We start from the raw sequence: 17098 nt of genomic DNA, 5'->3' as shown, positions 1-17098 counted from the left end.
CAAAAAGACATAAAGTCATGATAATGACGGGAGAAGACGTGATCAGACAGAGAAGAAAGACAGACAAAAGATAAACCCCTACTGAACTCACCCGAAATCACAATCCCTGCAGTCTACATCCAAGTCTTTTGGCATATGGAACAAGGAGAATATAGTCATATACCTGATTTCTGTGTAAATATAAAGACAATTTTTCTTATGTTTTACGCTTTTCAGAAAGTAATGTTAGGTTTGGGTCATGGGCCATAGGGTATTGCATGATGAAAATCCGCCTAATCTCGTCAGCCATGCCAGCTCACCCCAGCTGAAGCTGTTTTGCATGAAGCACAAATGTCTTCTTCCTTGACTTACCTGTAGGTGTGTTGTAGCTGGGAATTACAATAGCGTGCAGTGATAGCACTAGCACACCCCAGGAAGCTTCGACTGACCGGCTCTGAGATCAGCGCTGCGGTTGTAAGTACCAATTCCCTGACTCCGCTTCGTCAACCGTCTCCAGCAGACTGTGCTGATTTCTGCATTTTGTGCGCTCAGCGTAGTCAGCTGTAAGTTTTCCTCTTGCTGATCAGTAGAAGGTTTCCCTGTGGGACCCTGCTCTGCATTTCCCCAGAGCAAAGGAGATTTTTGGACTAAAAAACCATAAAAATCCGTGTTTGTGTATTATTATGATTCATTATTTATGAAGCAATGACTGCTGTAAATCCCCAAACTCTTTCTGCCTCCCTTCTGTTAAGTGTTAGACAGAAATGTAAGAAAGAGGAGTGCTACTGTCACAGTGATTCCCGTAATTAATAGAACAGGTAGATTACAAGAGGTGGATAAAGCTGGCAGATTGACTGCTTGCAGGCAAGAGGCATTTAATGGAGTTAAGTTATTTTGTAAGGAAGAATCTGCACTAATCAAGCAAAGAAAAATTTACAAAACATCCATACAAACTGGTGTAATGTATTGGTATTTTGTCAGCAGAAGCAGCAGCGATATATAAGCAGTATACTAAGAAGCGATAAGGTTAAGAGACTTCTGGTGTTTTATTTAGGCCAAAATGCCCGGGGATGAATTTCAAAGCCGTCTATCAGATTTGGGCACCAGTGCCACTCAGATCAACAGGAAGCCTTGTGTAAACATCCAAGGCGGCTTCTTTTTTTCTTCTTCTTTTTTTTTTTTTTTTTTATTAAGAAAAAACCCTACCTGGAACGCATCTTTAAATTGAATAAAGTCTTTTTCATTTGCATCAATATCTCGTTGTACACAATATTCAGAACAGAAGAGCCCTGAAATATGGAAGGGTTCTTCATCAGAAGTTGTGATATTTCTTCTAAAAATATGCCCCGAACCTTGAACACTGCAGTTTTCCATTAATGAAGAAGTGAAAAGTTGAAACAGCTAAACATTGTGGAGAAGGGTTCGATCTTCCTTTTAAAAGCAGAAGTTCTCAAGGAAAACCAACACCTGCTGAAAAGAAAAAACCAAAACAAATCAAACACAGAACCACAAAAAAACCCCAAACTCTCAAACAATTTCTGCTGAAAAGCCATTTTAATGGAAAATTTTACCATTTTTAATTAAGGGCCAGATGGTGCCTGTAAAACTCAGCCTCGACTAAAGATGGGTATATAGCCCTCAGAAAATCCTACCTTACAAATGCAAAAAAGCTAAAAAAAGTCATCTGGAAGAGGTGGCCGTTGAACATGCACACACGTTTTTTTGCACCCATACAGTAAGATGATGCATGCTTAGTACCTCTGACGGTTTGGGATGCCACAGAATCTTAAGAAGAGCCGGCCTGGATTAGACCAAAGTCTGTCTTTCTCCAAACGTGTCCAAAAGCAGATGCTGAGGGAAAGCTACAAGAACATGGCAAACGTGGTGATACTTCTCCTAAACCCTATGCTAGCCCTCAGCCCTTTGCAGCTCCAGGCTTTTCCAAACCAGACGTTATCTATTTAACATCCTTCACTGAACCTCTTCCATAAACCTATCCCATCTCCTCCTGCACCGTATATTCGCAGTGTTTTTCAGCGCGATGCTCCACAGATCTGCAACCTGTTGTACAGAAAACCCCTTCCCTCTGTTCGTTTGGAGACTTGGCGCTTCTTATCTTCCTTTGATGTCAGCTACGGTAGTTAGAAATTAGACTAATTAAATGCCAAAACCCTTCTTCTCCCCCTTGCATTGGGGCTTAATCAGCGTACCCCCACTTTTCTTGCATGTGCCCACATAAAGGCACGTTTTATTCCCTTCATGTACAACACGGGAAGGCATAGTCTGCATACGAGAGACGTGGTCCTTCTCCCAGTAAGCTCCTTCCTTTAGGTTCTGTGTTTTTTTCAAACAGGCCTTAGGTTGCCCAGGTGAGATTTTCCCTTTTCCCAAATCTCTTGTGCTCTGCAAGGTGCCACCCACCGAATTAATGATGTGTCTGGCATCCGGGCAGTCAGAACTCGAAAGGGCCGTGCCATCAGTGCACCCATCCCGCTGACCGCTTCTCCCGTCCACAGGCCAGGCCTGTTATTTGGGGACGCGATGTGAAAGGTGCTGTGGATGCAGGTGGAGTCATCCCGCTGTCACGGAGGTACAAGCACATTGGGAGCCGGGCTGAAAGGTGGGCAAAAGGCAGCTGTGGCTAGAAGCCTTGGAAGGGGAGGACAGGGTGATCAACTCTGCATCAGCTCTTTTCCTGCACACGTAATATAGCATTTCTGTCAAAACACGTCTGTAAGCATTTCTCATGAATTTGGTTATGAAAGGAATATGATATAGCAGCGACTAAGTGCGCCCATTTGGAAGAAATCACTAGCATGTCATTAAATATTTAACCTTCCAAATTTAATTTATTGAATCTACTGGGAGGAGTTTCCAGATTGCTTGCAGTGCGCTTTGGGAGCGGTTCCAGGTCAGCAGGGACTTCAGCCCCACTTACCCTTACTCTGGGGCAGAAGGGACAGCATAGAGTGGTTTTGACTTCGTTTCCAGCTCTTCCTTTTTAGAAACAATGGCTCCGCTCCCCAACTGGTTGTAAATCCAAGTCTCCGCAGTGGAGCTATTCTGATTTACACCAGCTGAAGGCCTGGCCTCTAGCTCAGAAGAAATGGGCTGCCAGTTTAATTACTTCATCCCAGGTATAGCATTAATAATATGGGAATAAATTTGATGCTGCTAAGTAACAGCAATACAGAGGATTTTGTCACATGCATGACAATTAATGTGTGGTGCATGGTATTTCTGCTTCTCCCGAGTTCCTTTTTAAACGATGCTCCTTGTGATTTGAATTTCAAAGAGTACTTCTCCTAGCATTTCTCATTATTGATGGTGACTGTTCGCAGGAACAGCTCAGTGCTGCTTTGTTGGTTCATCACTTTTGATTCCATGCCCAGATGCTAAGGACAGAAGCATGCAATTAATTTGGAAGCACAACCCTTCATTGATTTCAGTTGGGAGATTTTCCTTGAACACCAAAGGCCTGATCTGTCCCTGACTACCTTGAATATTGTCTTTACATGGAAAATGTCTTCCTTTTCCACTATAGATCTTTTGTGAGCAAGGATCTCAAAACTCTGCTTGCCTATAAGAGTATACAAGGAGACCAGCAGAGAACCATAAGCTGTAGGTGATCCCCTCACTGTCGTGGGAAAAAAGACATCTGATTTTGGGGGACAGCGATGAGCAAAGTGAAAAGGACAAGGAGTTTGGGATCCAGACCTCTTCCCATGGACAGGAAGGACAAGAGACAAAAAGTTGCCTTTTTTCAAGATCATGCCTTTTTTCCCTGAAATGATACAGGTCTTTAAGGCTCCAGGCTTCCTGAAGAGCTTCCCTGTCCATGTCCCTACCCACCGCCATGTGCCTTAAGCCTGAAAGCTCTGTCTAGGTTAGGACAAGTGGAGTATGCCCATCTCAGAAGCATCTCCATAGTCAGAGCAGGGTGCCACGTGAGGCTGGCGGTGAGCCACGGCGCTCTGAAAACAGCGTGTGGATGAGTCCCTCCGATGCTTCCTGCATTGCACAGGGCAAGCAGGGATTCACCAGAGCACCTCCAGGGTATTGGTTAAGACATTTCCTTTGTGGAAAACCCGTCCTCTCCCTTTAACAGCTACTCCAGGGGAGAAAAACCCCTCATAATATATAAAAGGTAGGTAAGCACAATGAAATTAATAAGAATGACAAACTTATGCTCCCCTCTGCATTTTAAGGTGGCATCAGTTAATTCAATGAGCATTCCTGGTAACTAGGTATTTATCAGCCAGATGGATTAATTCTCCCCATCTACACTACTTACTAACCATAATGTCCTATCATTTTGGCCTGTCTCCTCAAGTTTGCCCTTCTACAAGTTTTCAAATCAGTGTCTTTCTCCTCCCTGCCTGTGAAACCCGATGGTTTCTCATGGAGTTATCCGTAACTTCCCTCAGCTTCTCACTCCGTTATTTCTCATGTTCAGCATCTTCTCTTGTCTGTGCAGCGGCGTCCCGTCATCCGTCCAGGTCGCCAAACCTGAGGCCAGGTCCTGTCGTCTGCCTGCACGCCTTAACAGGTCTCGTCCTCTGCGAGCTCTTGGCAGACATCCTGAGGAGCGCTGGGGCTGTGTCCTTGCCACGGGAGCTGCAGCAGGAGACTGGGGGTGGGAATCTGAACTTCTCTTTATTTTCATGGCCTGTTAGTGCAGAAAGGAAAAGGCTTTTTCGTTTGTTTCTTGCCAGCTCCAAAGCACTTTCCTAATGTTACAGGACAGGCACTGACTAGTTTAAATCTGCAGGATGATGGAGAATTTGGAAGTCATCCTGTCCTTCATGCACAGCTGCTGTTGAGGCTTCTAAGCTATGAGGATTCACCCACACTCTGTAGGCTGCAGGCAGCAAGAAAAGGGCCTGGCGTTCTCCTAAAATCTCAATTGCCGAGGTGGAAATCAGACCCGCAGGGCTCAGATCAGCTCCCTAACTATTGGGGCATCCTCCTGCCTTCAGCCACTGATCCAGGGAGGTACAGCTCTCCCAGATGTCTCGTGCCGAGTCCATTGACACTGCCTGGATGACACAGGGCTTCTCCACAAGCCTGGGCATCTCTCTTTAAGGGGCTGAACCAACCCAGTGAGTTTAATTTAACTTGCAATCTGCCCAGTTAGGCGTCAACATGCCCATATAAATCAGGGTCCAAGACCTGCAGTGGGATTAGGTGCCTTCCTCCACCCCCAGCTTTTCCTGTCCTGCCCACTTAAAGTATCACATCTTTGGGGAATGGGCTGTTTCCCACCATGTTTATATACATGTCCCTACAAACTTGGAGCCTGAGCAATACCATAAGACAAATAATAGGTCAGTTTTCATGGTACTCTGCTCCAGAGAAGTGCCTGACTTAAACAAAGCAGTTATACTGGAGTTTCACAGTGGATGAAAAGGCATTTAATGTGAGATGCTTAACAACTCAGGAGATCATATCCAGGGGGAACCTTTATCATCTCAGATATCCGTCTGACTCTGTTCATGGTCTGTAGCACCTAAATATTGTCACCAACGACTGGTTCCTTCCCTTATAAAAAATCACCATGTGGCTTTGGCACGTTTCCTGTCTGACAGATGGCCGCATCCCAATTAGCATTAACCTATGCCTTTCCTGGCTACCTCGGCCAGCCGGCAGTGCAAGGCAGCACAGAAAGGATACGGTTCCCTCTCCCTCGGAGCCATCCGTACTGGTCAAGGGGCTGCCTTATGAATAGGGAGGCGTCGGTGCCAGCGCTCGCTGTAAGGCTTCCTGGAAGAATCCCCAAAAGTTCAAACATGAGAACTGCATGCAGTGAGACGAGGCACAGATGGCAAAATAAAAGCAACGCGAATTTTTTTCTGAGCTCCTGAGTCTCTCAGCTCCTGGACATATGAGAAACTGGGCCACTTCAGCTGAATTCATGTAGCTCGTGTAGAGCAAAGGAGATACAGACAACCCCTTCCACAGACTGGGCTGAGGACTTGGGTATGTAAAAAGATGGTCCTTCCAAATTTAGTACCAGATGCAAAGTCCTACACCTGTTTACTTCATCCTCCTAGCAGATGATACCTAGGTTAGGCCAAGAATGGCAGTGGATTGCATTTAGATCCTTCCTCTGTTGCAAGTAAGCGTGCATATCCAGTTTATAAGAGTAAGGAAGAGTTCAAAGCAATGAAACATTTGATTTTGAGCTAAGCTACGTGGTTCCCTCAGCCAAAAAATCATATATTTTACTTTTCCTTTTGCCATAAATACAGAATGAGAAAAAAATGCTCAGCTTGGGTCAACCCAAGCTTTTATTTTTATTCCGGTTTCAGAACTACCAGCAAATAAATCAACACAAACTTCAGCACCCACGCAGATCAACCATCTCAGCTAACCCTTTTTTCTTTCTCAGAAAGTTAAAAGCACTCCTGGTTATGCCTTTGGGGTCTGATCCAATTAAATGGAAAGATTCTTCTTGCCTTTGGCAGGAAGAGATTACAGATTTTGGGCTACTTCCCGGTTGCTCTGTACCATCACTCTGAATTATAATCAAGTGAAATGTGGTTCAGACCACACCAGTACTTATGGTGCCAGGATTTTCGACAGACAGAACCCTTATGTGCTGACCTGCAAGCCAAAAGCCCTGCACACTTTGGAGCCCAGGGTCCCACAGCCCAGTTGTGTCCTCTAAACGATGATCAATTCTTGCAGTCTTGTAGACCTGTTTTGTTGGGTTTTTTTTTTCTGGCTCGTTATCACTGGAAATATCAGCTCTCAGCCCTTCTTTCCCCAAAGCTTCTCCTTTCCATCCTGTCCATCTCCCTCTGCTAGCTCTGCACCACAGCAAGATCACCCCACAACCACACTCCCAAGTTGTTAAGGCTGAGGACATTGACTGGGCTACCTCACTTGAGTCAACAAGCGTTGCCACCTTAACTGGGTCCTGTTCCTGTTGAGCTTGAGGTGACCTTGGGGTAGACTGCCATCTACCACCCAGCTGTTGCTTTAGAGGCATTAAGTGACGTTTTATTTCCCCTGCAGTGAAGGACGCTAGCTCATAGGCAAATAAGGAACCATCCACAGAGCCAGCAGGAGCCTTTAGCAGAAAGTTTGCTGGGAAAGATTTAAACCAGGTTCTTCCGCTGGAAGAACGAAGTTTCTCTTTGGTCATCGAGGAGGTCTGGGCTCCAATCTTGTACTGGCAACACAGAAGGAGCAGCAGTTTGTCTGTCCTCCCTCCTTCTTCCTTCTCTGGTGATAGGTGGTGCTGCTGCTCTTCCTAGATCCCAGAGATGCACTTCTTTGTCTTTACACTTTCCTACTCAGGGTGTCCTGGGCCTGACAGAGCATACACCACACCAGAGACCCTCAGACTTTGTTTGGACAGCTGAGGACCGCAGCCTAACATTTCTTCCACCATGAGCATGTTAGCACATCAACAGATGTCCAGCTAATGATGCTCCCCGAGTCCTTGTGACCACCACAAAGCTCGCCCTCACTTACTGCAGCATTTGGCATGTGGTTTCCGGACAGGGACTCTCTCCTGCTCCCACTCTGTGATGCCTCCCAGGAGGTTTTGGCCAGGAGGCTTTCAGAGCAGCTCTGCCTCCAAGGGCTCTCACAGAGTCACTGCTAATGGTGGTGCAGAGCATCCAGAAGAGCAAAGAGCAGGCAGTCGATCAGGACCGCGTGGCTCTCCAGGCAGGTGCTGTTACTCAGAGGGCTTCCACTCAAGTCAGTGGTCAAATGCTTGGCCAGTATAAGTCCTTGTAACAGCCCTGATTAAAGCAACAAGTGGTGAAATGGTTTCCCTGAAGCTATAATGATATATACCTGTGAAGTCTCATCCCTCCTCACCTTCTGCAAAACCCCACGTTGTAGGAAAAGCTGTCTGTACATCTCTGGTAATTTCTGCTTCCAGGTGGCCTTTCCTCTTTACTTCCTGCCTTGATGGCTCCCAAATCCCTAGCTCCTCACAGACAGCAGGAGACCACAGGACCCACGGAGGCTCTCAGGCCACCCTGGGCTGCCCTGCATCCCTCCCATCTCTCCCTCTGCTCTAGGTGGCTTTGCCTTCCACCCTTCCTCTTTGCAAGGATTATTCTTGTTCTTTATTATTCATCAGGTCTTTGAATGGTAGCTTCTCAGGAGTTCAGGCCACAGCTGAGTCCCGCTCAGAGGCCCTGGGGAGCAATTACTCAGATCCCTGTTCTCAAAGCAAGACGGGGTCCCTGGCTGCTGCGTGGTTTGTCCTAGCAGGTTGCTGGCGTAAACTCTGAACAGCAAGCCGCTGCAGTAAGCCTCCAACAGTCATCAGACCCAAGGGAGGTGGACTTGCCCTTCCTCCCCTGCCTTGCCCCTTTCAAACATCTCTCCATGCTGCTCTCTGTCACCACAGAGCTTTGCGCTTCTGTCTACGCGCAAGCTTTCCTACTGAGGTGCATCTGCATCAGCCCCGGAGGGACGAAAAGTGCCTTTAGAAGCGGAAAGAAAAGGTTCTTTACCGTTGCTAGACACATAGCATGAATCTCCCCAATTTCTTCCCACCCCCAGCTCTTACCAAGAAGCTGTGAGATGTGTTGGCACCATGCATTAAGGATGTATTGGGCATGTTTACCCGGTGTTGAAGGGGTCTCTCAGTGATGCCGCTATACCTGAAGAGGAACCCCCCAAATCACAAACTAGTCTGCTGCAATTCACCTCGCAAAAAAAAACAAGCAACCTTTCTATTGGTTTTTGAAAAACCTTCTCCAAAGGTGGCAAGGGCAATGCAAGACTCATTGGCAGCCTGCAGGGTACCGGCTGCACAGTGAGAGCTGCAAATACCGAAATCAGATCAGCCATTCGCTTCTCAGCATAAAGGATAGGCCAATTTATGGCAAGCTTCATGCAAATAGGGAAGTGGCATGATTAACGCTACTTAGAGCACTGGTAAACTCCTTCCTGGGTGTTTTTTGGCAAGAGAAGAGACAACAGAGGGCGAGTATGTCCTGGTCTGTAGCAAAATTACAACCAGTGGGGTTGTTGGATTGTGATTGCTCCGCTACTTAGATTTTCTTGGTTCTACTGCAAAACTCAAGTAAACCAAATTAGGCCTGACTTCCTGATGGACACAAAGGCCCATGGGCTTCCCCGACTGAATGAAGAATGTGCTTAATTTGGTGCTGGGAGAGTGGGAAAAGTGGAGGAACAGTGTTAGAGAAAATGATTACTTCCCTGATGTCACTGAACCTCACCTTGATAACAGCGTGGAAAACGCTTCATTTCGGAAGTGTCAGAAAGAAGCAAATAGGATCACAGAATGTGGCTGCCTGCAAGCCAGAAAATTTGACTTGATGACCCAGAAATCCCTTCCTCGCTCCATTCTGTATAAATGCCATTTCTTTCTTCCAAGAAAAAATGCAACAAATCCTTTTGGAAATCTTGCCCCATTTCATCCTGTTTCACAAATACTTGTGGTCACTAAGAAACTGTATTTTGCCAGGAATTCACCAGCCATCCAAGCCAGCTGATATCTCCCCTCAGTAGCAGCAATGCCTGAAGATAAGAATTTGCGCTGTAGCAGCTAGAAGGCATTTGGTTGCAAGCCAGCCTCCCTACAGTTCCGTTCCTGTACAAGAAGAACAGAAAGAGAGTCTTTTTCCTAAAAGTCTTTACTCCGTAAAGGCATAATGAATGTGTTTTACGGGCTTCCATTCCCAAAAAAGGAAAGGTGAAAAGCACTTTGGAGAATCAGGGTGATCATAATTTTGGGGCTATTTTTTTCTGTTGACTACGTATTTACTCTCTCCCAGTGCCTATTACATTAAGGAAGAGATTGTTTTCTGTAAGACACAAAACCTCCCTGAAGTCTGAAGCAAGTCAGGAATGAACAACGGAACAGATATTTAGACGGAGAGAAAAATCTTCTGTGAGTATCGCTAAGATATACTGAAAAAAAAAGTTAGAGTTTGAAAGAGAACTAAAATGTTGTGAAAGATGGGGAAAAATGGGGCTGGAGGGATTTTCTGCTGAAAATCCCCCAGACGGGCTCAAGTTGGTTAATGTGTGTTTTAAATCTTGAACATTCTCCTTCAGCAAAGGCCTGGCATGGGTTATTTTGGGAGTATGAATAACAACAAGCAGGAAGCAAGCAGGGAGAGAACATAGCCTGGACCCAAGTAGAGAGGTGGAGGCAACGAAAACGCGCTGGGGCTATGAGGCCTCGTGCCTCCCTCCCTCCCTGCAGTGGCGAAGGAAAACAGTGATCTAAACCGGGCGTGCGATCTTCCAACGGCATCTTGAGCCATCGATGTTGAAGCATCTAGAAAGAAGCGGTGACAGAGAAGCTTTTAGGCAAATGACTTGGCTAGCAGGCCTGCTGGGGGTGGGAAGAGGGATGAATGAACCCTGCTTACCCGTATTGTGCACAGTTATTAGGAAAGCAAGGAACACCCCCTCAACGCCGCAGCATGCAGCCCGGCGTGCCCGTTCACTACGCTAAAAAAATAAAGCACATACATACATAAATAAAATAAAGTTCTTCAGACCTGCTGGAGCTTCCCCATCGCCTCGGGGAGCTGGTGCATCAGGCTCCGTGCTGGCAGGTGCCGGTGTGGCCGGGGGAGCGGTACCGGGTGCCTCTGCGGCAGGGCACGGTGGGGGGGGGCAGCCGGGGAGCCGGGGTTGGCGGGGGGAGAGGGGAGTCGGTGCCCCGGGGAGGGGCGCTGAGCTCCGGTGTGTGGGGAGCAGCGGAGAGACCCTGTCTGGGAGGAAGGCCCAGGGAGGAGGAGGAGGAGGAGGAGGAGGAGATGGGGGGCAGAGAGGGGAGGGTTTTGCCGTGTCCCCCCCCGCGGGGAGAGGGGGTACACGCCGGGGGATGTGAGGCTGCTCCTGCTGCAGGAGGAAAGTTGGCCGCGCCGCCACGCAGGGCTGGTTCTCCTGCCTCCCTCCGCCTGCCTCCCTCCCTCTCTCCCTCCTCCTCTTCCTCCTCCTCCTCCTCCTCCTCCTCCTCCTCCCCGCGAGTTGAGCGCACAGTGCAGCCGGGCGGTGCAGAAGGCGCAGCCCCGCCGGCCCCTCGCCCTCCCCGGCCCCTCGCCCTCCCCGGTCCCCCGCCGCCGGGATGCTGCCGTGCGCCGCGGCCGGGCGCTGAGCCGCCGCCGGCCCGGGAGCCGCGCCGCCCCCCCTGCAGCCCCCGGCGGGAGCATCGCGCTGCGGGTCACCTTGCAAGGAGGTGAGTGACCCCCCCCCTCCCTCCCCCCTATCCCATCCCATCCCACCCCATCCCCTCATGGAGCGATGCACCAAATTCCCCCCGCAGCCTCCGGAGCGGGGCCGCCGGGCACGGAGCGGAACGGGGCGGGGGGGGGGGGGGGGGGCGGTACCGCGGCTCCCGCAGCCGCCGCGGCAAGAGGGTCTCCGGAGGGAGCCCGGGGAGCGCAGGGACTTGGGGCCGCCCCCGGGATGCTGCCCGCCCCAGGCAGCCGGGGAGAGGTGGCGGGAGGGGGGGCGTGGGGGACGCCCGCGGTGCTTCCCCGGTGCCCCGCCGAGAGCCGAAATTAGCACCCCCGGTCTTGCACGGCCCGCCTGGCGGGGGTCAGGGGAGGAATCAGGGTTTTCCAGTGCCGTGGCAAGGTTTGGATTGGGAGCGCTGGAAGAGAAACTGGACCGCGGGGTCCTGCTTTTCCTTTCCCTTCCCCAGGAGAAATCCCCTCCGGCTCACTGTGGCCGAGCATCTTTCCCTCCCCGCACCCTGCCGTCCCGCCGGGATGGGGGGGAGCGGGGCTGTGCGGGGCTCCACGGCCACGGGCCGGCTCCGGGGCAGAGCCCGAGCCGGGCGAGAGGCGGCAGGGAGCCACAGCCGCCCTCTCTCCTCAGCAGCCTGCTCAAGAGGCGCCGGATTGAATTTCTTTTCCTTCCCATCCTTTAGTTTGTGGGCAGCGACAGCCAAGTTGGAGAGAGGGATGGTTAAGGCGAGGGGACAGGAGTGATCCCTGCTATTCAGTGGCAGAGAGGGGTGACCTTGGGTAAGCCCCCCATGCGTGCCCCATCCTTCTGGGTCGGGTATCACTAAAGCATCCCGCAAGGCACCAAGGGGGAACCCTTCGGTAGGGAGAGGCTGGGGAATGCAGTGAGACCTTTCTGGAATTGGCACTGCAGGAGTTCTGGAACAGGACTGGCAGCGCTCGCTGGTCCAGAGCACGGCTGCAGAAGGAGAGGTGCAAAGGTCTATGGGGGACTGGCGTCGGTGGTGGTGGTGGTGGGTTTTGTCGCCCCGTAAGAACATGGAGCTACCTAGTGGCAGGAGTTGCTCTGGAGAGCAATCTGTTGAACTGTGTCTTCAAAATAACTGGAGGGGGAGGCTGCAGCCTCGGCGTGTAGTGAGAGAGAAAGAAGCCAAAAAAAGATCTAAACTTTCCAGGGAGATTAAATATTCAAATCACAAATAATTAGACATTAATCCCACATAAACAGGGCATTAACAACAATTAAAAGATGCTTTGATATTCTTAAACCCAAGAAGATGAGTTAACTGGTACTTTCAGGGGGATTATTGTGTATTATAAAACGCAGTCAGAGCAGAGAATGCACTTTTCTACATTCACGTATTTAAATGACTTGCTCTTAATTATAGTTAATGAGCTATCATCTTCAAAGTAGCTGCATTTAGATGCTCTCATATTAGTTTCAAATTACCTCGCTCCAAAGAACAAGCCACTTCTGATTTTACTGGCCAAGGTGACATTTTATTGGCAGTTGGGTAACTACAGGTCGTGCCAGGGTGTACGTAGGATGAATACATTTGTAGGAATTAAATGAAGTTTCCTTTTATTAAGTGGGCAAGCAGACATCTCACACCACTGGTGCCATACGCTCTGGAATAAATCTCACACGCACAGGAAGGCTCTTCGTTATACAAATGCAGATGTAATGCAGTACGGGTGTATACAGGCACCACCACAACACATTTAACTTGATGAACGCTGCTTTCTGGATTTAAAATGCTTTTGCTTCTAAGGATAGTATTAGAGAAAAGGTGTGACATAGCTGGATAAGTTTTTTTGTCTTTCTCTCTACTGTAAATTCATATCTGCAGAAAGCTATAAACGCTTCTGTCCAGGAGAGTTTTTAATACTGCCTATGTGGTCATTAAGATTGCAGATCACATAGTGGGACTTACAAATTTTGTTTTCTTCACTGTGAAGAGTCGACTTTGGACAGGTTATTGTTTGTACAGTGCCGTTGGGAAAAAACGGAATAGAACTGCGGAGATTTAAACAGGAGGAAAATACTCTGCGTGTTCGGGGACTTTGCTCTGACAAATGTGAATGACTAGTGTCTGTGTGTAAGTGTGTGAGTGTGTATCTGCTCATGGCTGAATACACATCCTCTGGCTACCAAAACAAATGTTTCTGAATACTCTTCCTCTAGTAAAAGTTGGGAAACTACTTTGAGCAATGAGATCACAGCAAAACGCTCCTCGGCAGATGTAAATGTCTGTGACCCTGAGGATTCATGTGGAGCTGGTCCAACCTGTGGCACCTAAGAATCAAAAGATTTTGTGCTTTGAATTTGGTGTCATAATATCGGAAGCGTGACAAACTCTGGTTATTTTCATTGCACCGGCAAAAACCGCATTTTAAAATAGTGGTGCAGCACAGGAGAGGTGTGAGTCCATGCATGCCTTTAGCACTCCCAGTTTTATACATGGCATCCCTGTAGGTATGTATCTGTGTGTATGTGACTAAATAAAACCTGAGTGTGTGAAGTTCCCTCATTAATCATCCATTCAAATCCGTGCTTTAAAGTATTTCTCTCCTTAAGCTCTGAAACTTTAGTTCACTGAGGCACGAGAAGAATGAACTGGCTGTTCACATCCAGTTGGCATAATTTGAGCAGAGTTTTAATGGGGTTTATGTGCTTTGATTGAGCGTTCAGACCCCTTAAAAATCCCCAGGGAGAAGGAAGATCTCTGAAATGGTGCTTGCAACTGGGTGATTTGCTCGGAAGACAATCACGGCATAATCAAAGAATTCAGCTCCTTGAGGGGGGACCTGCCCATCCTAGGTCCCATGAGACGTCCTGCCCGGTGCCAGGTCCTGCAGGACAGCTGTGCTCAGCTTGCTTCTTCAGGACGTCTCCCGCGGCAGCTGCCCTCTGCGTGCAATGGCTGACCCAGTCTTCTCCCAGCGTCCCCACGCCGCCCGCCCGCCTTCCAGCTCCTGTTCTTGTGCTCTCTGCAACAAAATCCTCTCCCTTCTCCCCACTGCATGTGGCGTGCAAGGTCACAGAGGCAATGCTGAGCTGCTGTGCTGCCAGCCAAATGCCCGTGCCTCCCCTGTAGAAACTTCTTAGCTTCTACATCCCTTCTCCTCCCAGAAGGAAGAGGATATAGGATTTTTCTTCTGGCTCTGGCAATGCTCTGAGTCTAATGGGCCCCATTATTCATTTCAACTCTGATTTCTACAGGGAGGGATGAACATCGGGTTAAGAAAGGTCTGTAAAGGTCAATCTACACCCACTGATGCTACTTTTCAGTGTTTCCCTGCCCACCCTATCTGCGTCCAGCTACCAGTCTCGCTACGTCGAAATCACTTATTCTGTGAAGCTTTTGTCCCACAGCGTATTCCTGGCTCTGCAATTCTTCTAGGGGCTGATGGAGCAAGGCTGATTTTATTGCCCCAGCAGTGGCTGCTTAATCTAATCATCCTCGCCCTGATGAACTGGCACTAGAAATTTTACAGTAGCACAGAAGCATTTTTCTAGCAAAGTGACTTACGACCCTGGGGTGCTTTGCTTGGGGCAGGAGATAGGGAAACCTTCATTTTGCACCAGGTCTGCACCACTAGGCTGTTTTCCTGTTCTGTCCTGTCTTTATTTATCATTCCTGCCCTCAGGAATATCTCAAATCCCAGCCTAGAGCTTAGCGTTGGTGTATGACATGCAGAACAAGTGTGAGACGGGTGTCTTGTCCTGCCTTGCTTCCTGCATACAAGGTGGAAACACGAGTGGAGCCAGATGAGCGGGGTGTACGCAAGGACCAGGCTCTATGGAGGCTTGGCTGCCCATCGGGAATGAGACTTGAGGGAGTTAGTAGGACCAGTCCTGGAGCCACATCTGGGTGTTTCTGTCTCTTGGCCAGACTGGTTAGAAACACAGTTAACTGGGGATTTTAGGTCAAAGGGAAGCACTGGAGTCAGCCTGCAAGCAGACCAAGAGGACCAGGTGACGCTGTGATGTTGATATTCCAGGGTGAGCCTCCTGGGGTTCATTTAGATGCTCTGCTGTGCGCAGCAGGGACTTCGCTTTGCTGCAGGTTTCTACAGGGCAAAGCATCAGGTGGCTTCTTCTAGGCTGGAGAATTTTAATTCTGTTACAACATCAGGCATCACTAAAATTAGGGAGAGGTTTTTTCTGGTTGTAACACAGTCTTTTCCAGACCTTTAAATCTTAGATCGACTCTCCAGAACTATCCCGACTCTGTGGCGTAGGGACCAAGAGAACTGAGGCATCGCATCTTGTCACCTGAGGATGCAGCTAGTCTATCAAGTAAACAGACAAGCAGTTCAGCTGTGTGTAAGTTTTCACTCTGAAAAGCATGGGTCGTGGTTAAACCCACAAAAGCAACAGTTCTGGCCCCAAACCTGGCAATGATGAGTGTGGGGCTGAGTCAAGTTTTCCCCAGAAGCTGGAGCAGTGCTCGGGCAGAGGCTAGCAGTGCTCTTCGCTCCATGCAGGAGCGTCGTGGGACTCACTTTGGATGAAGTTTTTTCTCAGTGAGGGCACTCAGAACAATTAAGGATGCAATTATACACCCCAGAGAACAGCTGTATTCGCTTCCTTCGAAGGTGAACGGCAGCACAATTTTCTGCTCTTCGAGTTGGCAAACAGATCCTTCAGCCTGACCACGCTGCTGAAGGTAGTGACCTGAGCTATTTCATTATGTGTCTCTCTATTTATTATGTCATGAGGGTTAGTCTTATTGCACTGGACATAATCAGAGTTTTACAGAACAGCTTTTTGGGATGGATGGAGGGAGAAGAAATGTCAGCTTGGCCTTCTCTTGGGAGAGACACGTCTTTTAAAGCAAGAATCACTCCTCATAGAATCATAGAGTTGGAAGGGACCTTGAAGATCATGTAGTTGCAACCCCCCTGCCCTGGGCAGGGACACCTCCCACTAGACCAGGCTGCTCAAAGCCCCATCCAGCCTGGCCTTGAACACCTCTAGGGATGGGGCTGCCACAGCTTCCCTGGGCAACATGTTCCAGCGTCTCACCACCCTCACAGTAAAGAATTTCGTCCTAATATCTAATCTAGATCTCCCTTCCTCCAGTTTAAAACCGCTACCCCTCATCATATCACTACACTCCCTTACAAAGAGTCCCTCCCCATCCTTCCTGTAGGCCCCCTTCAGGTACTGGAAGGCCGCTGTAAGGTCTCCCCGGAGCCTTCTTTTCTCCAGGCTGAACAACCCCAACTCTCTCAGCCTGTCCTCATAGCAGAGGTGCTCCAGCTCTCACATCATCTTCGTGGCCCTCCTCTGGACCCACTGCAACAGGTCCATGTCCTTCTTACGCTGGGGGCTCCAGAGCTGACTCAATCTCCCCAGTTTGAAATGGGGGCGGGGGGCTCAGAGGGCTGTGAAAAGGCTGGATACACTTGGGGTTGGACAATGGTCCTGTTCTGAGGTATTGAGGACCCTCTGAACAGCAGTGCTGCAAAGAACCCGGTGATACCAGCTGGTGCGAAGGCATCCTTTGCTGCACGTGCTGCTGGATAGCCAGGCTCAGCATGGAGGGTACGCATTTGCAGCCAGGAGAGGAGGAGAAGGCATGAGAGAAGCGTGTGTCGGGCACGTGCACCAAAGGCTTTGATCATGTGGAGATGCAGAGTTAGGACAGGATCCAGCTGTTTCATGGGTTGGCACTGAGCTCGTCAGCCACTTGGTCAAGGCTGATTCATAGCACTCATGCGTCCAGATGCAGTTAGGTAGCTGATAACAGCTTTCCAACACTGAGCTTTCCCCGGTTGCGTTGGTGAAATGAATTTCTCGCTTAAAAAGGCACGGAGCCTTATTTTTGACTGCTTTCACTTTGCAAAATAATTGCCGTAAGTTGTGCAAGGTGTTTTTATAGTGGCGCCTTCCACAACAGCCAGGG

At 49.0% G+C, this 17098-nt stretch overlaps 2 protein-coding genes across 8 annotated transcripts in view; one reads left to right on the top strand and one right to left on the bottom strand.

The window, feature by feature from the left end:
- Positions 1-1186: 1186 nt before the first annotated feature.
- Positions 1187-11144, bottom strand: LOC134512577 (uncharacterized). Of its 6 annotated transcripts, none has more exons than XR_010070163.1 (3): positions 10488-11144; positions 2401-10261; positions 1187-1449 (listed from the first exon to the last, which is right to left on the bottom strand). XR_010070163.1 is itself a non-coding variant. In XM_063328028.1 (2 exons), exons 1-2 carry the CDS (start codon positions 11142-11144, stop codon positions 9920-9922), a joined length of 999 nt encoding a protein of 332 aa, XP_063184098.1. In that variant the 3' UTR covers positions 1187-9919. The 6 variants fall into 6 exon arrangements, 1 of the variants encoding a protein (XP_063184098.1); XR_010070166.1 differs by having other exon boundaries at positions 1187-1446; XR_010070167.1 differs by having other exon boundaries at positions 4278-10261.
- The window catches only part of SYNDIG1 (synapse differentiation inducing 1), a 75317-nt gene continuing 69222 nt past the window's right edge, over positions 11004-17098 (top strand). The window contains exon 1 of one of the 2 annotated variants that reach the window (XM_063328030.1): positions 11004-11170. The gene's annotated coding sequence lies outside the window, so the exon portion shown is untranslated. The remainder of the gene's footprint in view (positions 11171-17098) is intronic. The other variant, XM_063328029.1, reaches the window with a different exon arrangement.

Source organism: Chroicocephalus ridibundus, chromosome 3, assembly GCF_963924245.1.
Source record: "Chroicocephalus ridibundus chromosome 3, bChrRid1.1, whole genome shotgun sequence".
NCBI lineage: Eukaryota > Metazoa > Chordata > Aves > Charadriiformes > Laridae > Chroicocephalus > Chroicocephalus ridibundus.
The sequence above is the reverse complement of the archived record's forward strand: the minus strand, read 5'-3'. Positions and strand labels throughout refer to the sequence as shown.